The sequence below is a fragment of the Augochlora pura genome, chromosome 9 (genome assembly GCF_028453695.1).
Source record: "Augochlora pura isolate Apur16 chromosome 9, APUR_v2.2.1, whole genome shotgun sequence".
In the NCBI taxonomy this organism is placed as follows: Eukaryota; Metazoa; Arthropoda; class Insecta; order Hymenoptera; family Halictidae; genus Augochlora; species Augochlora pura.
The window spans coordinates 12958007-12980601 of NC_135780.1; the positions used below are offsets into that span (position 1 = coordinate 12958007).

General features: G+C 45.3%; 1 protein-coding gene across 1 annotated transcript in view; it reads left to right on the forward strand.

The window, feature by feature from the left end:
* The window catches only part of LOC144475237 (one cut domain family member 2), an 81218-nt gene extending 59189 nt beyond the window's left edge, over nucleotides 1–22029 (forward strand). The window contains exons 2-4 of the mRNA XM_078190923.1: nucleotides 5031–5054; nucleotides 6155–6270; nucleotides 16255–22029. Coding sequence (XP_078047049.1) covers nucleotides 5031–5054; nucleotides 6155–6270; nucleotides 16255–16464 — 350 coding nt within the window. The 3' untranslated portion in view covers nucleotides 16465–22029. The remainder of the gene's footprint in view (nucleotides 1–5030; nucleotides 5055–6154; nucleotides 6271–16254) is intronic.
* The last annotated feature ends 566 nt before the right edge of the window (nucleotides 22030–22595 follow it).

Below are 22595 nucleotides of genomic sequence, written 5' to 3' on the forward strand. Positions count from 1 at the left end.
TACGCTGTTTTTTCCTCAAAGAGACGTTTGCCTTTCCGTGAGATTAGTTTCTTGATTACTCGCTCCGCCAAGGCAAGGGTGAAGCTGCCTCTAATGAGATACAGTTTGTTTTTAGATGTCGTTTCTATTAAAAACACTCCTTAGTGAAAGTGGATGCATATCTTTCAAGACTGAGATATGATCTTTCAGCTTTTAGGAAGCTTTACGCTATGTAGATATTTTCGGTGAGGAACGGTTTTGTATATTGTTAGAATAGTGTAAGAGATGGTTGGAGTAGAAGAGGATGATATAGAAGCTATACTTTCCTCTATTTCTTCGATTCTGTTTAGATTCTATTTAACTCGCTCAGTCTCGAATCCACCCGAGAGACGTCCAAGTCGTCGCACAGCCTATCCGATTTTTATCGTGACTTTGAAATCCTTTCGAGCGGGGCGCAGCCTGTCGATATCAATCCGCCGAAAAAAAAGGGGACAAATTCGAGTCGCTCGTGATTCGACGTGGTCGGAAGAAAAATCCAGCCGGGGTCGATATAATTGATCGTGTTCGGATCGGATCTACGTCGATGCGGGATCCTAGAGACGGTGATCCTAAATTGACCAGCCGGCGAGCGATCTTGAATAGCGATCCCCGCCGCCGCCGCCGCTTCTCGTCGCGGAGAATTCATCGTCGAAATGTTTCCAACGAGTGAGAATTTTCTATTCGAGGCTCTCGATCCACGAAAATGAAATGCCAGAGCTCGCGCGGCTGAAAAGGGGTTGGTCGCCGGCAAAGGGACGAAGACACCGCGCGACCAGCGCCGGGCCGGGGACGCCGAGGGGTGGGCCGGGCGGAGCGGGGGGGAGCGGCGGTGGTGGTGGTTGAAAAGGCAATCGCGTGCCATTAGCAAGCGGGGGCCGATAGCGAATGAAAGGAAGCTCGCGAAAAAAATGGCACCGGGAACAGGGACATCGAGAGCCCGGCCGCGGATACCGCTCTGCAAGGGGTTGCGAAGGGGCGCTACGGGGTGGCGGGGTGGGGTGGGGGTGGGGGTGGACAGGCCGGGCAGAGACGGAAAATTGACGCGTTCATTATTACCCCCGGGGGCTTTTCCACCCCGGGAAAAGGCTCGATCGCCGTGACAATCGACTTACGGACGCGTCGCGTTTCACTTTTTTCCACCCTCTCCTCCCGGCCAGCCCCTGCTCCCTCTTACCCCACCCTCTCGTCTTATTCCTTCTCTCGCGGAATATTTTCGGTGGCGGTGGCAGGATGCGTTTTATTTCTGCACCGAGGGCGTCGAACCGGTCTACGGCTTGTCAAAATTTAGGGGTTGTGTTTAGCGCCGTTTCCGTGTCGTCTTCGTCGTCGGCTAGGGAGGTTTTGGAATTTTTCTGCGGAATTTCGCGGAATAGACTCGGAGCGGCTCGCTCAGCCGATGTGAAAGCTGATCAACCCTTAGCTACTGTGCTGGTACACTAGACCGTTCCTAATTAATTTTTCACTTGTGGCAAGATTATAATCGTAAGGCAAATTACAAAAAGAAATAACATAATTAACTTGCTTTTATTCAATTGAACTGTTTAATAACCAGTACACCAATAATAATAACAATAATAACGCAATATTAGCGTTCTTAGCAACTACGTAAATTTTAATAGTAATTAAGGGTTGAGGAAACTTGTAATTCAGAAATAGTATAGAATTTGCTCTTAGAAGTTCGTAGAAGTGTTTGCAAGCGTTGTCTTCATAACGCGACAAAAATGTCGATTTCATCCCCTACGGTCTCGAAAAATTAGCTACAGCGCGCGCCGCATTTCGAGTCGTCAATTCGCAATTAGAGGATTAAGGACAGCTCCGGATACATCGTCTATCGACTTCCACGCGTAGCAATTTATTAAAATCGAGAACCGAAAGGAGCAATTAAGGTACGGGGAAAAAAAACCGCGGGACAATCAGCCCGCTTTCGTTCGGACCGGAAAGGCGGGAATTATCGAGAAATTTAAATGATGTCCAAGTTTCGAGGGTCCGATCGGCGCCGACAAAGAGAACATCGACGAGTTATTTAATCTAATATCGGCCTGTCGAGTGGGAGAAAATTCCGGAGCCCGGACAACGATGGTAAACGCGTGTATATATTATATACATGTACGTATATAAACCGGTATATATTATACGTCTGTGTGCCTGTTTCTTTCTTTCTTTTTTTTTGTTCGCGTCTGCTGTCTCGCTTTTTTTTCTGTACCGGGGCGCATCTCTTGATCCGCAATTATGCGGCACAGCGTTACGAGAGACCGGGCACAAAGGGTAGGCAGTGATTACGTTCCAATTTCGCGCTAATATCGGGATCGAATCGAAAACGCGATCGTTATTATTTCAAAGGGCAGTCGGCCCGCGAACGGCATTAAATTCGAATCCCGTGATGCACTCGTTCCGCGCGAGGGGCAAAAAAAAAAAATAGAAAGGATTCGATGAAAATGGCCGCGCCCGGCCGTCGTCGCATTTTCCCCATTTGTCTCGTCGGGCGAGCTCTTATCGGGCAACTTTCACCGGCCATCTGCGAAATTCGACGTTTAGCGCGGCATAATGTCTCCGCCGGTTTTTTCGGAATTTTTTGGAACGTGTACTGTACATTCTACACATTCTGTATATATGTTATATCATATACTATAGTAAATTGTAATAATCCATGAAATTTTGTTATGGATACCTGAGAAGCTGAGAATTTGCGCTTCGATCGCCGCAAATAATTGTTGTCTTTGACAAGGAAAATATTTATTAAATTATGTTCACGAGGGAGAATCGAAGCGTTTTGCAATTTTATTGAGAGGCTGAGAATTTTGCAAATTTCGTCCCCCGGACCGTCCCAATTAGGGTGTTACTCGCTGCGAAGGTTTTCTGATTCGAAAGGGTTGGAGCTTGATAGCGTTCTAATTGGGAAAGTGGGGGGAACTTGAGAACTCGAAGACGCTCCAGTTCGGGAATTAGAGACTGGAAGATGTTAAACGGGAACATTGGGAACCCGAGGCCGTTCTGATTAGGAAATCGAAAGCCCGGGGCCGTTCAAATCAACGAGTCGAGAACTTGAGAACTACTCGTGCAGGGGACTCGAAAACTATCGAGCTGAAAATTCGAAACTTGCACCCTGTGAAAAAATTCGGAACAGTTTCCGTTGCTGAAATATTTGAAAATGTGGACGCTTGGATATTCGTTAATTTAGAGATTCAGATATGTAAGGGTTTAAAGGGTTAGGGTAGTATAGTCGGCATAATGACGGATTGCTTTTAATAATTAATTTTATATTTATCGAGCAAGGCGTATTCAATATTTTTATTAAAGGCAAACGAAGCAGTAACAAAATATATTTCTTGTTCGATAAATATAAAGTTAATTATGCTGGCACAGTGATCGGTCACTTTGTAGTGCTCGACTACACTATACTTGAAAATTTATACTCTTCGATATTTGAACGATCCTTTGTAAAAAAAGTCTGCAAATCGAGGGCTCGATCAATTATCGTCGAGTTCCGCGCGATCATAGATAATTGTGTGTTTCGAGACGCGGCAAGGTTTCCTAATCGGAAAAGCGGGTAACAATCGGTCGCAAGAAGGGAAACATTTGCTGAATGGCACCGAGAGAGCACCCAATTAAAAGCCCGCGCGCGCCGGTATTTTTGCCGCGGAAAAAATTAAACACCCTCTAATGGGGCGTGTAATTTCGCGAGTTCGAGTCCTCTCTCTGGTCGGCTCGGTTTAAATCCTCGTCGGTTTTCACCGCTGTAAAAATTACCGCTCGCTGGAGCCTGTCCAACGACAACGGGTTACAGAAGCGGAGCGAGCGAAAGAGAAAAACAAAAATAGAGAGAGAGAAAGAGAGAGAGAGAGAGAGAAAGAGAGAAATAATGAGAGAGAGAGAGAAAGATAGAGAGAAAAGCAAGAGAGACGAGGAGAGACGTAGGTGAAAAGTAAAAAAAATATATAGAGAATCAAAATGAAAACAGACATATATAACCACTCAGATTCGAAACAAGGCAGTACATCATATCACTCACTCGAATGACACCAAACGTAAAACACAGCGTAAACCAAAAAACTCTCGCTTCTCCAAGGGAATGCATCTCTTGACACTCTTGCATCGTCACACGTCCGCCCCCACCCTCCAGCCCATGTAACCCCCATAGAACCATTGCCCTCTGCCAGCCCTAAGACCAACCCCCCCCCCCCGTTTTTATGCCGTTTATTTGGTAACCCCTTAGTGAGATGTTTATCAGCTGTAGTTATTACATATTATTCTATATTATACATATATATATTAATATCAGTTTGGAAATATTCGTGGTATGCAACCAGAAACCCCAATTATTTTTCACTCCAGTGACTTGTGTACATGTTAATTATTACCCTTGGACATAATATTTACCATATGTTTCTATATTATACAGTTCTAAGTTAAGTACTGATCGATGTGTATCTGTGATTTCGAGAATATGTTTTACTTATTGGTTTCTTCAACGTTTCTGTTCTTTTTATTTCTTTTTCTTTTTCTTCTTCTTCTTTTTGTTTTTGATTATTGTCTCCCCGTCGGGGAGAAGCAACGATTTATGTTCGGTGATTCGCGGAAAGGTGCCGCCCTTCCGTCTCGATGACTTTTTAATGCGCCGTCAGGGTCGCCGCACCGAACACCGCGGAGCTTCTGCCGGTTGCTTATTAAAAAGTTATTAATGAGAAAAATGCTGATTGCGTACGCGCCCGACGAAAATACGTTCGAACTTTCCGCGGGAGCGATTCCGCCGGATCAAAGACGCGGGGTGAATCGGCGCGGCGGCGATCCTCGGCCGCATGTCAAACAGTCGCCTGGACGGCGCCTTTCCGCGGAAAAACCGTTTGCCTCGGTTTTGCTAAACGATAAACAACGACGACCGTCGTCGTATTCGATGATAGAAACCGAGAGAAAAAAAGCAAAATTGATTTTGACCCCCCACCGGGTTTAGCGGGGGTCGAGACTCGATTTTCGTGCCACCATCGATTCACATTTGTCTTTTTTTCTGCTTTCAGCTGCACAGATTCCTCAACGCGCACGTAAGTACGATTGAATTACGTTGAAAATAAAAAATATATATATATATATATACCGTTTTCCCTTTCGTTCGCGCCGGCGGCGTCTTAATTGGAACTATCGTCGCACGAAGAAATTTTTCTTCGACTCCCCTCCCACTTTACTCTTCTTCTTCTTCTTCTTCTTCTTCGTCGTTTTTTTTCTTATTCCGGTTGACTTTTCTTTCTTTTCTTTCTCGTCCATTTGAATCCGAAGAAAAAGTGTTTAATGGCTACTCGCGACCGCTCCGGATAGAACACGGCCAATCGAATTCGAGCCCCCTACCTACCACCCCTCCGCTCCCTCTCTCTCTCTCTCTATCACCCTTTCAACCGGGACGGCCCTTTCACCGACTAATTACCAATTAGTTCGCGTCTTCTCGCGGCCGCGTACCCTCGCAAACATTTTAATCCGGCAGCGATCGGTCTTCTCGGTTCCCTACGATCCTCGACCTACGCTTTTCGGGATTCCAGAGATCCTCACTCCGGTTGTCCCTTTATTTCTCCGATAAAAGAAAATTGAAAACCAGCCGAGCTATGTCCGTTTTCTTTCGGAGCTATCGGAACAAATTATTATAGCTTATAATTATAGCCGCTCGTTTGTTTTATCGGAGAATTGTACGAAATATTTGAGGTAATATCCGGAATGCCTTGGCAGTGTAATTTTATTATTATATATTCACTTTGTTCGCAAGTAAATTTAAAGATAATTCAAAGGGATATTCAGACTGACGAGCCATTTTATTTCAACCCTTATAAGCGGGTTCGTTAATTTTTTAATTTTGCCTAAATCATTCTTGCTATGAGAATTAATAATTGTGTCAACGAATTCGGAAAGAGATTTCACTCGATTTTCTTGCTGCTCTAATTTTTCTATCTAAATCCAGAGAAACTTTAAAACAATTTCCCTATTTCGTTCGCGCTCGAATTTCTCAAGTAGCAATTGTAAATTGTTCGGTAATTAATCGAGCCCCACGTGTTCCCTCTTTTCCACCACGGGTGTATCTTCCCTCCGCTACTGTTTCCCCTATAAATCGTTGTCAGAGCCGTAACGACGATCGACTAAAAGCTGACTTGAATTTTAGCATGCAAGAGGAAAGACGAGATGGCGAGCCAGGCAGAACACCAACAGCCCGCCCCCAAGAAACCGCGCCTGGTTTTCACAGACCTTCAGCGCCGTACTCTACAGGCTATTTTTAAAGTAAGTCTTGTATAACTTAACTCGCGTTTTGATCGATACCGTAACACCCCCGCGCGCCACTCTGTCCCGATTGACCCGCGCGACGGGGGTTGCCCGGCGAAACAAGCTTGGAAAAAGCTTTTCTGTAACACTTTGTCCCTCAAACCTGTCCGTCAACCGCGGCAATTTTTAACGATAACCTCATCGATCGACCCATTCACCAGAGAATTTACCATTGCATCGTTGGAATCGATTCGGTTTTCATTGGGAAAATACGAAAATTTATTTCGCCCGGTTATCGGATATCAGATCTATTCGTGGGGTATAATATTTCTTCGGAAATTAGATGTTCGCGGCTGCTCGCTCGACCTAATAGGTCGGATTTAATAGGCTCGACCTAATTCAGCTGTTGTTGAAAAATTTTCGGTGTTGACGCCGTCGAGGTCGGCTATGTTTTTCTCGAACTACCCTCCTTTAGGGGATGAGAAAAGTAGCCCCCGAGACAATATAAAATCTCTGGATGTCTTATTCCAGAGGTTGCATATTTTCTCATTATGCAACGCGAGATATATTGTCCATAGTTCCTATTTTTACGAAATGTAATATTTTTCTCTGGAGAAATTATTATTGGCATAGTAAGACCTCGATTATTCACACTATTAATTGTGAAAATAAATAATGCGATGACAGTATCTTAATATTAATAAATTAACCTTAATTTTAACAATCTAATAATAATTAAACCGCAGATTTTTAGGTAAAATAAATATTTCTCTAGACAATACTAAGAAACAAAAATTAAATAAGAATATGTTGGTTCCACTTAATAATTTCGACGAAATGGTGTAAGTCATCATATTTCGTCACAATTCGATATTCCAGCAGCTCATTTCCGCCACCAAAAAATGAGGAATAAATTCGATGTTCGGACCAAAAATTGCTTGGCGTGAAAATCCGATAAAAATGTGTGTCAACAGTGTGTACGAGCATTAACGTACATCCGCGTTCTAATTACAATCAAGCACAAGGTATATTTCGTTAACCCTTTGCACTACGATTCCTTTCACGCTGCACTGATTAGCACTTGTTTGTCAGGTTATGTTAATATTTTTAATAAAAGGACCAGACAATTCTTGCTTCTTTTATTGTCATTAAGTACTTTCGTATTCAAACTTTGATGACATAAATTTGGTTTCAATATTAAAATAAATTAATAATACGTTCGACTCGTTATTGTAGTGCAAGGGGTTAACTTGGGACCTAAATGGTTTAATGATCCAGCTACTATAGTATAATAATATAAAATCGTGCAGCGGTGATCCACGCTGTCAAAGCAACAAAATCCGCCTGGCAAAGAATGTCCTCGTTAACTTTTCTGCGGACAAGAGAGAGAGAGAGAGAGGGAGGAGAGAGTTCTGTTTCGCCGCGGTATTTCCTTTTCGCGGGGTATCACCGAAGAGAGAAAACCCCCCTAGAAGAAGGAAACAACATTCAAAGGATCAACCGATGAAATTTGCTCGTTGCCTGGCGGGCCTCGGAGGCAATGGGCATCGTTAAGAGCGGAGAAAACCGGTAGAAGGGGGGCGAGGTAGGGGTGGGGAGGGGAGGGGGTGCTCTACGATGGACGGGGGTTGGGGGCGCGGAATTTTTGTCCCGTCGACGTGGAACGCTAATGAGGAAACGGACAATATCGATGGCCATTCTCGAAAGTGCTCCGCGCGATCGTAGTCGCAATCGAAGTGCGCGCGGATGGTGGAGGGGGGAGGGGAGGGGGGTGGACGCGCGGGCGAAGGAACCGGCCGCGAAATTATTCAAGACGGATCGATAACCGGCGATGGCGGTTGACGCGCGCTAGGGGTTGCAACTCACCCTCCGAGCCCTCTCTATCCTTCCCTCTCTCTCTCTCGCTCTCTCTCTCCCTTTCTGTTTCCATTCGCACGCCACCCACGCTATCTCCGCGTTTTTCTCCACGTGCACGCGAAAAATCAGGGACACGCGACCCTGTCTGATTAGTTTCGCCCGGCTTTTTTTTTCCCTCTCGCCTCTCCTCTTATTAACCCCCCGAGCGCTTAGGCGAATTTCGACGGGATGGGATACGACCGCGGGACTTCGTCACCCCGATTCGTTGGTGCCTCATTCTCGTGTTTTAGCTGCTCCTTCGTATGCCGCGTCGTAAGTAAATCGCGCGTGTTTCGAATTACATATTTTTACGACTCGCTCTCGTAATTTATATTTATACTATTTAATTATTTTAACGTTCTTTTTGTTAGTGAAATAATTCGGAATTCTTATATATCAGCCTTTTTATGTTTTATTTTGTCTCTGTGATTCATTTCGATGAGTTTCTATGTTTCATAACAGCGCGTTGATGTAGCAGCTTAGTCTGCTAACATAGTAGCTAATATATTGTAATTTATAAAGGGATTAAGAACTGGTTAAAAAGGCCCTCTGTAAGCTGAAGAATATTTACGAGATAGTGAAAGTATTTGCAGAAATTCTCACCTTCGCTGATACATCAGAACCTCTCAGTAGCTCAGAGCTATTTAAATAACTCGAAGCAGTTTAGTCGAGGAAACCGAAACGGCGAAGTCACACAGCCGATCAAAGTGATTGTTTCTTGCCTCGTGCACGCTGCGAATCTTAGCTAGGCTTAATCCACTCGAACACGTCACGACACTTTGCTCTAATATCTGATCAAAGAACAAGTGTCTAATTGGCAGTCCAGGTGCTAAGAACAGAGCATCAAGCTTGTAGGATTCGAGAAAGTCGAGAATAATATTCTCAAAGCTTCCCTTTACTATTTGTTACTATTTATATATACTTGTTACTTTAATTCTATTAATACTATCTATACTCGCGATTTCTTTCACAACTGCATCCAATAGCACGCTATCGCCCTCCTCAATAATTGATCAAATAAAACTTTAAACAGAATAATTATTTTTCCTTCCATACATCTTTTTTTTCTCGTTTGGTCGAAGACTTCGATCTTCGACAAATCGAGATTTGCCCGCGTTGTGACCGAGAAACGATTCTTCGAAGACGGTGTCCCATTCCTGGCCATTTTTAGACACGCTTGCAAAACCAATTTGAGGCAGGCGACAAAACGGACCGCCCCAATTAATTCATAGCCATTCGCGACAAGACCGAATTGTCGATGAACACGATAGATCACGAACTCGGCAGAAGATATTACAGCGTGATAGAGGACACGTTACAACCTGATACAGAGAACACGTCACAATGCGATACAGGGGACACGTTACAACGTGATATAGCACAGGAGACAATACATCTTGGCGCTGGACGTATTAGAACTTGAAACGTGAACGATCACCTTGTACCTGTACCTCGAATTGTATATAGCAATATTTAATATAGAGTAATATATACAGCATACTATATATATTATTTATATATAGTAATATATGTATAATATAGCATACTGTAATAGCAATATCAGGAGGCGAAAATTTGCGAAATTTCCCATACAAATATCGCTCTTTTAGGACGCGAAGCAACAGATAACAGAATGAAATTTCGATTTAGAAAACATAGAAACATCATTTTCATTTTGTACACCACGCACGAAACCTTGAACAGTACATCCTTTTCGGTATTACCGTACAAAGGGTTGATTTGAAAATATTAGTCTTATAGAGAAGAATTGGCCGAAACGAAAGCGGAATAGAATTTAGGGGATGGAAAATCGTCGACGGCGTTAGAGGGAGATAGGGGATAGAGGGTCACGTGGAAACAGTTTTAATTTTCTAGCGAAGCGAAAAAGCTCGAGGTATCGCAGAATTTGACGCGTTAGGGAATCGAACGGCGGCGCATATCGACGATCTCGTTCGAGGTATCGAGTGAGCAACGGGCCGCATAAATTCCGTCGCCGTCATTCCCCGGTTCTTTCGTTGTCTTTTAATGCCTCCTTTAATGACAGGTTCGTCGCAGTTACGGCCGCCGGTTTGCAAACTATTTGGCATAGTTCCCAACGACGTTACCGGGAAGAGCGCGCCTCTCGCTCCGATTTCCACCGCTGCCTGCTAATATTTAGACGTTTCTACCTGCCTTGCCCATTACTGTCTCCGCCGTCGCTGTTCTGGAAACACTCGTTGCACCACCTAATCCTTCGCTATCAAAACAGCAAAACTTCGATTTCGTTATATCGCGAATTTATTATAGAAATCCAGTTTGGAATGTTTAAAAAATCGCTGGGATTTCGATGCAATTTATTAGATTTTTTGAAGCCTTTTATTCTCGCTGTTTTATTTTTAGTGCTCTGCATTAATTTTTTTTCAATTTTATATTTAATTATGTTAATAATTGTTCTATATGTTTCGGAGCACGAATCATAGTGAACCAACAATTGTTCAAGAAGTCGCGCACGAAACCAGCGTCGCGATTGATCGTGAAACCTGGCATTACAATTGTTCATGAACTTAGGACTGCAATTGTTCACGAAACTGGCATAAAATATATATTACCGTGTCGTGCAAGGATCAAGTGTTACGATCGCGCATGAAACAAGTGCCGTGCGATCGCGCGTCAAATAAATTCGCGTTGCGAAACAATTGTTACAATTACTCGCGAAACAAGCGTCGTAATTTTATAAAATCCTGCTAGAACGTTTATAAAATCTTGGTCGAGCGTTTAGGTGTCTAACAGAGGTAAAAATCTGGAAAAACACCGTCGGACAGTCTGCCGTGAAATCGCTCGATCTCCGCGGCAGCCGCGGAAGAGAACGAAGCGTTGTCGGAGCCGTTTTGCCGGCGGTCGGTGGCGGATCCACCCTTCAGATTCGATCCGGGGGATAAATATGGAAATAACGTGGACGTCCGCCGAGGAAAAGGGAAAATCGAGTCGGAGCGGTATTCCTCGGCTCTCTTTGGAACTATGCCAAATAGTTCGCGAATTGACCTTAGCCCAGTTAACGCCGCTCGATCTTTCTCGCGTTCCCGCCTCTATTTCCCGCTCGATTATACGAGCGCCGTGCCACTTCTTTCTCTCTCTCCCCTACGCGAAAAACCATCGATCCGCGAGAAGTTCAACTAACCTAAGAGTGTCCAGGGTCGATCGTGACCCGTCTCTACGATCGTTTGAAACGATCATCGTTGTCCAAATTCGAAAATACCAAAGTCTGTTTCAAATGCGAGTTTTAACTCTTTGCACTCCGTTGTCTCCTCTCAGGGGACATCGTAATTTAAAGTTTATTAGCGATTTGCAAGTATTTCTCGACGTCTACAAATTCGTATAAATCGAATATTATTATAACAATATTATATAAATAATATAAATGTTCATAAGCGCTGGTAGGTAACATCCACGATGCCGCGGATGTGCAAAGGGTTCATGTGCATTGTTTTTTTAAATTCCCTGAATAATATAAATACGAACAAATATCGTGGAATGCATAAATACAGGAAAACGCGGATTTCATTACCGCGACGATTTACATTGGAGTTAATCGGAACGGCATCTAAAATCAATTATTTATCATTCGATTAAAATATTTCCCCGTTTAACCGTGTCGATCTGCTTTATTCGAGGAATTTAATATAAATAGAAAAAGTAATTACTGGGCCGAGTATTTCGACACTTAGATCCGAAATGTATCAAAAAGTGGAGCTAAATCAATTCGCCTGTGAACGGCTCAATTAATTATTTCAGCGATCGCTCTAACAGCGATAAGAAAATCCGTGTCGAACGATTCGCACGGATCCAGAGCAGCCGCGGCGGGGAACGATCGAAATATTAACGAGAGCAGAGGAGCGAGGGATCGGTTGATTCGATTGCCGATCGACGACGCGGCGAAATCCGCGGAGGCCGAATGGAATTAATGTTGCGAAAATTCGCGGCGGAGACAAATTGGCAGCCGGGGCGCGCGAATTAATCTCGCGCAAACGCGTGCGATAAGGAATGTCGTTATCGCGGTCGAATCGGACGGTGAAATCGACGGGGTTTCGAGAGAGAGAGAGAAGGGGATGGAAGATCGCGCGGTGCAAGTCGGTGAAGAAATGAAATTAAGCCACTGGAGCCGCGCGCCATTACGAGAGATTTAATTACTGGCGAGTGCCGCCGCGGGAATTTGAGGGTAATTCGGTGAACACTTGAAGCCGCGCGCGCGCGCGCGTTCTCGGAAAAACAACGATCGGTGTACATACGAGAGAGACGCGTTAAAGCGGTCGTCGGGGCTCCAGTTGAAACAACATTTGTGTGGCTACGATGCGCGATCGATCCGCGGACTGGGGAAATTCGCGAGGTGGAAACACGATGACTTCGGATGATCGAGGATCGACTCCGTTTCTCTGAGTGTCTTTGACATTCGGAGATTGTGCGCGGCTGGTGAAAAAATATTCTTGCCATCTCGTCGACTCGATTAGTTGCGCGAGACCGTAGAGAGGAGAGACCGATGAAATGCGAAACCGCGCTGTTTGTCTTGTTTATTTCTGGGAAAGGTTGCGGGGGAAACGGCGCGCGGGATACATCAACGCGTCGGTCGGAACGGTATTTCGTTAATTCATATGGATATTCATTCGTTTCATTATTTATTTATTTGTTCATTTGTCCCGACCCTGTTTTATCACTATTTTATTCCATTTAAATCCCGCGCACCACTTCGCCCGCGTCCGATGCACGCGTTTGCACCCCCCCCCCTCTCTCTCTCTCTCCTCCGTGCTTTATTATCCGCTCGCAAACAAATAAATAAATAATCAAATGAATGAATATCGATCGCGCGAAAGTATGAATATAATCTCGTAATATTTACGAGATCTTTGAGCTGTTTATAATTCGTGGATTTTGCAAATTTTGCGACCGGAGGCGGTGCCCGGAGGAGATGTTCGCTGAAATGAACGGCGGGAATTTCGAGTCGGCGATTTTTAGGGGATGTAATGGCATTTAAGGAGTCGATGTTGGAGGATATTTGAAAAAGGCGTAGAATTATCTACATTGGGAAGGGCTGGAAGATTTCGTAATATTTACGAGATAATAATTGTAATATTCAAGAGATAATGATAGTAATATTTAGGAGATAATAATAGTGATATTTACAAGATAATTGTAACAATATTTACGAGATTTCTGAGCTGTTTGAATCCAACTATCTTGGAAATTTTTAGCAATATTTATAAGACAATAGTAGTAATATTTACCAGATAATAATAGTACTATTGACGAAATAATAATTGTAATATTTATGAGATAATAATCGTAATATTTATGAGATAATAACAGTAATATTTACAAAATAATTATAGCAATATTTACAAGATTTCTTGGTTGTTTGAATCGAACAATCTAGGAAATTTTTGGTCGCGCCGTTGCCGGAGGGTTAAGGGAACAAATCGTCGAATTCGCGCGGACGGGGTGACGTTCAAGGAACCGCAGTCGTATTGATATCCTGTCTGGATGTAATTCAGCGCGTGTAACGCAACGAAACGAAGGTTCCCGCCACTGTCTGTGGGATACCAGTTTCTCTATACAGGGAGAGGAGGAACCGAGAGAGGGTGACAAACGGAGGTAGAGAGGAAGAGGGAGAGAGAGAGCGAGGGAGAGAGAGAAAGAGCCGTATCAATTGTTGGAAATACAGGACACTATCGGCACGAGGATCGTGATTATTCCTTGACAGCCACTGTGCACCGCGCCTCGAGAGAAAAGGGGGAACGGGGGATGGGCAGGGGAGGGGGTTGCGTACGTGTCACAGGGGGTGGAAAGGAACAGACAACCTCGAGATGGAACCGAGAAAAAAAGACTAGACGCTTCCTGTCCGACAGACCAATCGTTTAACCAATTTTTTTCAACCCTTTGTCCGCGCCGCGGTAGTCGAACCCCCCACCCCCTCGATCGTCCTCAAAGTTCTTTGAACTGTTAATTAAATAACTGTAAATTAATTAAATTAATTGGAACAATACAAGGCGAGTGTACGCATTGATTAGGGCATTATTTTTACATCGAATTGTCAACCCTTCGTTGATCATTGCAGTTCTGATAATTGTTAAATAAACGGAGAAATGGCAAGGGATAGTATAGTTCGTTGTCTAGAGAATAGTTTTTACAGTAAAAATTCTAGATTATTAGACGAGATCGTTGAAGTTCTTCAGACAGCTGTTAAGCAATAGAATTAACCCTTCGCGGTCGAATGGCGACTCTGAGGCGCCGCTAAAAATGATCATGCAACGTTTCAAAATAATTTTTATCAAATTTACTTATATTCAACGTACTTATATCACGGGTCGCAAAATTCAATTCCATAATGAATAAAATGCACCAGATTACATCAAATGGAAACAATATATCTGGAAATATATTTTGAATTTCTAGTTGAAATGGCTCCAACTTCAAAGGATTAAGAATGCAACTAAATTATACACGGCTCATCTCGACGAGTAGCAAAGAAACTTTTACGCGCGGCCGAGATCCAAACGGAGTTTCGAAAATTCGACGCGTGGGGCAAGGGGCCGATTATCCTAACCGGTCGAAGACCCTGAAACGAAATTCGTCCGTATCCTGTAACTTGCCGCGAGTTCCGCGCGCAATATATCCCCGAAGTCTCCGCAGACTATTAGAGCCTCGGGATCGGATAATGCCGTTGAATATTCGCGACTAATTGTCCCCGGGACGGTCCGAGAGCGGTGTCGGTTTTCAAGGGCCAAGGATTCGGCGAGCCGTAGGGACAGGTGAATCGGCGCGCGCGCGCGCGCTCGCGGCGCCGCTCGTTCGTTCTAATTTAATCACGTTCACTCGGCTAAACGATAGGCGTTTCGCGCGGGAACGCGTTAATTATTGCGTTCTGCCACGCACGCCAGAGCATCGGTTTGTAATAATTGTTGCTTCGACCAATCGATATCCCTCCTCTCTGTCTCCTCTGTTTCTCTCGGTCTGTGTACCTGTCTTTCTCCTTCCCCTCTCTCTCTCTCTCTGTCTCTCTCTCTCTCTATCCACCTCGTCCGTTATTGATCGAGCCACGAGTCGAGTAAGAAACGTCGCGTGGGAAGAAAGCGTGCCGGCCCGTTCACCGCGTGCACAGAAATGTTTACCGACGATCTATCGACGACTTTCTTTTCCCTCCCCCACTTTCCCGTTCGTTTCGATCCGTCGCGGAGCGAGCCCGAGGTATCCCGCAGGATCCGAATTTGTCCGACGATTTTCGGGCATGTTCGCGTTAATTGAGAACTGTTACCAAGACTATTCTTCGCCGCCGAAACCGATTCCTTGAGCGTTCGGTTTTGTCACGTGAACGGTTTTGTCGCGTGAGCTAAGAATCGCTTTCTTGCGACGTCACACGTATTTACCGGTGGCCAAAGTTCCGCGGCGTCGACGCTTCCTCGATCGCTAGTAAATGGAGCGGAGGCGCTCAGTTTTTTAATTGATTGTACGAGATCGCGTTTCACCGCGCAATAGACCGACAGACTCTGAAAAATACCGCCGGCAAAACATGTTTGCTCAAAGGCTGAGCCGCGCGCGCTACCAACTTCCGAACGGTATTTGACTATAAAAGCTTGATCTACTTTCCGTCGTAAGCGACGGGCCGCCATGTTGTGTGTTTACGTTCACGTTGACACGAATTTCAAGAACGTCCTGCGGCTTCCGTTAAAAAATATAAGATCCGGAGGGATCTAGCAAAAAATATGTCATAATTTCTAAAATAGAAATATACGTACAGTATATTTTTTATTTTAGATATTAGTAAGAATGTGAGAGATGCTATGAGCCTATTATGACGCATACATACATTTGCAGTCTTTCATCGGGGTAAAAAATCTATCCTATGAAGCCACTTACTGATTTGTAAGGGTTGACGATTGAAACATTAATAATTAATAATTGCAATATCAGTATCAGAAATATTAAAAATTGTAACTGGATCAACTTGACCCAATCTGCCAACTATAGCGAACCATTTATAACATTATTCTTTCTGTCAACTTTCTATACCAAATTTCTGTAATATATATTTCGACGATTGTGCGAGAGTTCGTTGTAACGCCGTAAACGTTGTTCCAGGAGACCAAGAGGCCGTCGAAAGAGATGCAGGTGACAATCGCCAGGCAGCTGGGCCTGGAGCCGACGACGGTCGGCAACTTCTTCATGAACGCTCGACGCCGCTCCATGGACAAGTGGAAGGACGAGGACCCGAAGACCGTAGCGGTCGACGAGGGACAGCTATCACCCACAATAGGTATCGGGCAACGGCAGCCAAGCGACGTTTTGTGACACACGTCCGACCACGAGGAGTACCACGACGAGTCCCCCGAAGAGGACCTGCCCTTCTCGTAAGGGCGGCCGCACTTTGTCGCGTAACACGCGGCGCGACGCTCGCGATGCTGCGGATATCTCGATCGTGCGAGTCACGACCAACTGACCTGGAACGTCAGTTTTTAATCGGGCGACCCTTTAGGCCATTGCTGAGCCGCCCCGGAGCCCGATGACGCACACCGGTCATCACCCGTGGCTCCGGAAACACAGGGGGGTCGCTGGACGTAGAGGGGATGATGCACCGCGAATGTTCCTCGAGAGTTCCCTTGGCGGACTCGGGGAACGCGGGGATTTGTCGTTGGCAGTGTCTTGTCGATGGGAGCTGCCATTGGGATCTTGGAACGGCCATTGGAAATTAGCCTTTCTCAATTAAATGCAATTAGATCAACGAACCAAACCGCTTCGAATATTCCACGAGAAAATTCAAAGACACGATTGTCACTCTCTTTCCACGTTATTCAATTATCGCGAATGTTTGTAAAATTCTAAGCAAAGTTCCGAGGCGCACTGCATCGGAAGTTAATAATTCTTTCAGACGGGCTCTATCGACGCCGACCGTTCCCGGAAAACGATTAAACGGTGAACTTTCCGGCGGTTCCAAGATCTCCGCGGCGGTTTTTCTTCGGGAACAAGACGGAACTGCATACCGTGTCAGCGGAAAGTCAAACGAGTTTCAAGGCGGTCTCGACCGCTGCCGCTCCTCGTTATTATCTTATGGTCTCGCTCGAAGGTGCCGGACGAATCGCGCACGGTCGGCTACGATCATTTTTTAACGAGAACGAAGAAGCGTGGGTGTGGGGCCCTCGTTCGTGAATATTACAGACGAGCCGCGCGCCACGTCCACGGCGACAAGCCCGAACAAACACCGCGATTCCAATAAATATCAAACAGATTCCGAAAACGATTGTACGAAACGGCACCGCGGCGGCCGCTAAGGTCGCGGGTGTGCAGGTAGATATCAAGGTTAGATTAAAAATCCGTTGGATCGTAGCTCGGAGGATCGTGGTGATTCGACCGGGATTTTCGGTGCGATGGTTTTCGAAAAAACTGTCGACGGTTGCGTCGGCAACGAGCTCGAAGAAACGTTCCAGCGCCATCGAAACCGAGCATCGTCGAGCACAGCGTCGTGGATCGCGTCAGCCCTCGACTTCCGGTCGAGCACAATCTCTCTCTCTCCCATAATCCCGGGGAACGATCTATATGGATCGTCGAGAGCGCCGTTCGACGACGACGTCGCCGCGCGGCCACGGTGCCATAATTTGCCATATTAGCGTAAACAGCGATGTCTGCCGCCGCGGAGACGGCTCTCGCTCAACCACACCACCACCCCGCCGCCGCACGTTCCGCGCGCAATTTTCTAGTCGACGCGTGTCAAGGTCGTCCGCCCGAGGACCGCCATATTTTATCTAGTCAAAATTAGAACGAGGAGAGAACGAGCGCGCGCGCGCCTCTCGGGATCGTTTCCCTTTTTTCTTTCCTGATTCGTGTCCGAGCATCCGCGGGTCGCAACCCCGCTTCCATCCTCTCCCGGGCCACACGGTTCAACCCTCGCCGGTATTTATAAACATTGTTTAACAATCTGTTGGGCGTTTAAAGGTCGTAGGAGAATACGTTGTTGTTCGCCGAAGGGGGTTGAACACACGCGCCTGCCTGCCTGCCTTCTGCGACCCTGATCCTTTCAGCTGGATCGAAAAGGGCTGGAATTAACTCTTGCGGCGAACCGGTAAACGTTTCATACGATTCGATGGCTTCTTTCGACGATATATATTCTTTTTACGAAAATATTTGAAACGCGAGCAGCATTCCCGCGGCATTTTGTTTAACCGTATTAAATCGCGAGGATAGAGTGTAGAGAGGGTCGCAGGGGGTCGCGACGGTTCCGAGAAGCTGTTCGGAGATCGACGTCCGCTCCTGCATCGCCGAACACCGCGCGAATCAGTCACTAAATAAACAATCGCAGAGCACCAAAGATCCCTTTTGATTCCCCGAAAATCTCGTCACCGAAATAGCGAAAATTAACGGAGCAGGAAAGGAGTCGATCGCGAGCGCCAAAACTGTGTAAACCGAACAACGGGGGTGAGAACGGCGACGGGGGAGAGAGAGAGATAAAGAGAGAGAGAGAGAGAGGACGGTCTCGACTGGGAGCAGGGGGTTGAAACTAGGGGTGAAATTCGACTCGTCGTGTCCTCGTTGGTCGCTAAACGGAACAACCACCGGGAGACCCGTGAACAACAAAAATTAAACAGGGACGCGGAGGGGAACGTGTCGACGTTCCTCGAGGCACAGACCACCACACTGTACACAGATAGAAACGGAGCGAAGAAGGCGTACAGAGAGATCCGACAAGAGGAGGAGGAAGGACGGTTAGGATCTCGCTGGAGATATATCGAGAGGAACAAATTGAAACATAGGAGAGGCAAACGAGAGGGGGAGATGCGAAGTAAATAAAATTCAGATAACAAAAGAAAATAACAAATGAAAATAAGTGGCATCGTGTCGAGGGTGCACGTGCCAAGTGATAATATATATTCTATGTATGTAATGAACATTGTATATCAGAGTGGACGCTGTTTTGCGCGAACCAACATAGAAGAGAGAAAGAGAGAGGGGAGGGAGGAGAGAGGAGAACGGGACACGGGACGTGCCGAGGATGATCGTTCGCGGGAATTAGTGGTTTTCAGTGTTCACCGACACGCGAACAGCGAGCGGGATCGAATGCGTGTTTGTGTGCGAGCGTCCGTGCGAGTGTGTGCCAGCGAGATAGATAGCGAAATATGTTCGAGAATGAGAGAGAGTGAGAGAGTGAGAAAGAGTGTGGGAGAGGAAGGGCGAGAAAGCGAGCGAGAGAGTGAGAGCGTGCGCGAGAAATGCAGAGACGAAACTTAAGCGAACCGCACTCGATACCGTGCCGCAATTGTGCTGTGCTATTGTACATATTAAAAGAGATAGGGCAGGGGGAAAGAGAGACAGCTGAGAGAGAGTGCGAGAGAGAGAGAGAGACTTTCGATCGCGCGGAAGAGTGGTCGAGAAGACTAAGAACGAGTCTTCTTCCCGCGTTTCACGCGCGCACCGTTTCCACCCTCGAGCGTTTCCGCTCGTTTCCCGATCGACGCGCGATTTATCGATCGTTTCGAAGGTCCTGCGGGCCTCTTTTGAATAACCGAGAGAGCGATCCCGCGGGTCTTTCGGAATTTTTCAACTGCGAGATTCCCCCGGATAAATGCAGGGAACCAAGGTAGGCTTGTTTTTTTGTGAGGCACGTTTTAGGGTTTAGGTCGCGCCGTACTTAAGAATGCTTCTATCCGACAATGAGTCTTTTCGAAACGGTTTTTAGGCTGGAAAATTGCTGGGTAGATTTTTGCATTGATTATCGACCCTTTTGGGAATTTTCCTGCGAGTTTGGGATTCGCGAAGGGATGCGTTCCGTGAATATTATTTCCATCGGTGACGAAGTCTTGGCTGTCGAATTGGCTGTAAAGAACTAGATGAACGGGAACTGTTCCCAAGAATTAAAAAGAAAAACTTTCAAGAATCTATTAACTATAAAAATGAATAATTACTGAGAACCATCCCTAAATTGTTTCCGACATTCGAAGTCTCGCTAAAATAGATCATCACCGAACTCGGCGAAGAATCGTCCTCTAGAAGAATCGATCACTCTAGGGCCCACAGAAAGGAACCAATCGAATGAATCTTTTGTGCTAGTCGACGCAAAATTGCGTTTCTCCGTTCGGCAGAGAGAATTAGGTATAGTTATCTATGGTTTCCGCGAAAACAACGTTTTCAACGTTTCGTTTTGTCCTACGTTTCGGTGCGCGCGGCGTGAACGCGCGGGAATCGGAATTCGCGCGCACGTCTGTTTCGCCGGAAATCGGAGCGAGGTGGGGGGATAGATAGTAGTGGCTGGATCATCGTACCAAAAAAAAAAAAAGAAAATAATAATGAATGAAAGAAATCGAAGAAAAAACTGGATCACCAAGCAGCGGAGGGGGCAAACCAGAAACGCGGCCGTGTCGGCTCGGCCGTCGATTATAAGATCATATATAGTACAAAGTAAACATATATTATTGTAATAACGGTTTAAATCTAACTATAAGAGGAACGTCGCTGTTTCAAACGGGGTGCGGAGACGACGGGGGTTGTGGGTTCCGAATCGTTCGGGTCGAGTTCTTTTTCCTTGGGGAAGGAAGACGATTTTCAGAGACCAGCCGATTACTATCACGGTCCACCTACAGGACAAGCTATCAGACTAACTCGCGGAGTAACTCGTTGACTAATGATTTTACTGCAAAATTAAACTAGAATTATTGCGTTCAATGAGTTACAATCTTTGATATTTCCGAAATCGATATTGATCTCACAGTATTGTATTTTCACGAATGTAAGATGACTCGATGACTAAAGATCAGCTTAATATAGGTCGCTGAATTCACTTTTTAACTAAAACATGGCAGTGAATATAATATACGGAAAAACTGATAACCGGGTGAATATCGCGAAAAATGTAAGATGTAATGACGCGAACTCTGCTTTGAACATTTTTCGATAAAACGGATTGGAAACGAGTTATTTCGCGTGGTACGTCTTACTGATACACCTTTGTACAATTCTTCCGGCTCTGCGGCCTCGGCGCGCCGTCATCTTTTCGACGAGAAAAGGTGGCTGCGCAGACGAAGCGTCCTGCGATCATCGAGTTCCATGACTAATTATTAGTATTTAAAAAGGAAAATCGCGAGTAAGTAAAACTCCGCCAGGAAAAATCCTTATCAGATTTGAGATTATTTGGGTAGTGTTTAAAACGTTCGTCGTACTTGTTAAACAGTTCTGTTACTGAATTTTAAGAGACAAGATCGCAAAATAAAATATGGGACTTTCAGAAAACGAACCGAATTACCGGACAATAAATTTTAAATAAAGCAATTCATAAATCAACAGATCCATAAATTAACGTGAAATTCACGGGGTTTGAACCTTGTTAAAAAATTAGCTAAAACTTCTCCATCTGCTCAGAGTATTACAAAAAGATATAAGATGTCGTTGACAAAAGAATTTTCCAAGAAATGGCCGCCGAGCCGGAGGAGATTCGACGAAGGGATCACAAAGCCTGGATCTCGGGGACTCGCTTGATCGGTAGATTCTGCGGGAGGACTGAAATCTGTACGATAGAGCCTGTAAATAACACGATTAATTGCGTTAGCGATCGCGGATGATTCTTCTTATCGGATCGACGTTTAATCATCGGCGTCGTCGCCTCTTTGTCACTTGTTCGTTGTTACGATTATTTCTATCGCCATTTTTCCCGTTCGACGTTAATTGCGGTTTTTCATTGTCGTTTTCCCGCGAACGGTTAACCATTAATTATTAATTAAACGATTCACAAGAGTTCGTTTGTTGTACGGGGGGGTTTCGAGATCGGCAGGATGTTCCGAAAGGGATGGAAGAGTTTAGATACAAGAACAGATGTCGCGTTCGAGTTAGAAAAATTGTTTAAAAAAAAAGAAGAAAGAACTATTACAGGATGACGGTGGGTGGGGGGAGGGGAGTCGGGGCAGGGGGGGGGGGGTGCGGGGTGGTAACACGCAACACAGACTCCAGGGTGGTCACACACAACACACACACAGGTTAGGTACACGCGAAACAGAACCCGCTGAACGTAAAAAAAAAAGCAAGGACATAGTATATAATTCTATATATACTATATATATATATAAATATAAATATATAAATATGAATATAAATATAAATATAAATGAATGATATATTATATATATATATATATAAATATATAAATATAATTGCCATTTTCACGGCAGAACAGGGGTGGGGGGGATTAGGGATAGTTACGGGGGAGGGGGTTGGGCGACACGGGGCGGGTAGGGGGTACATTGTTTAGTATAGAAAACTAAGGGCCCTGGCGATTGACAAGGGACGGGGATCGTCGATCGATCGCGCCATTGTCGGATCGATCGACTATCCGCAGGAATATTTAATTAGCGACGGGGGGTTTGCCGCGAGACGAGGATTTTCGACGGACGAAACAGAGAGCGAATGAGAGAGAGAGAGAGAACGAAAGTGAGAGAGAGAGAGAG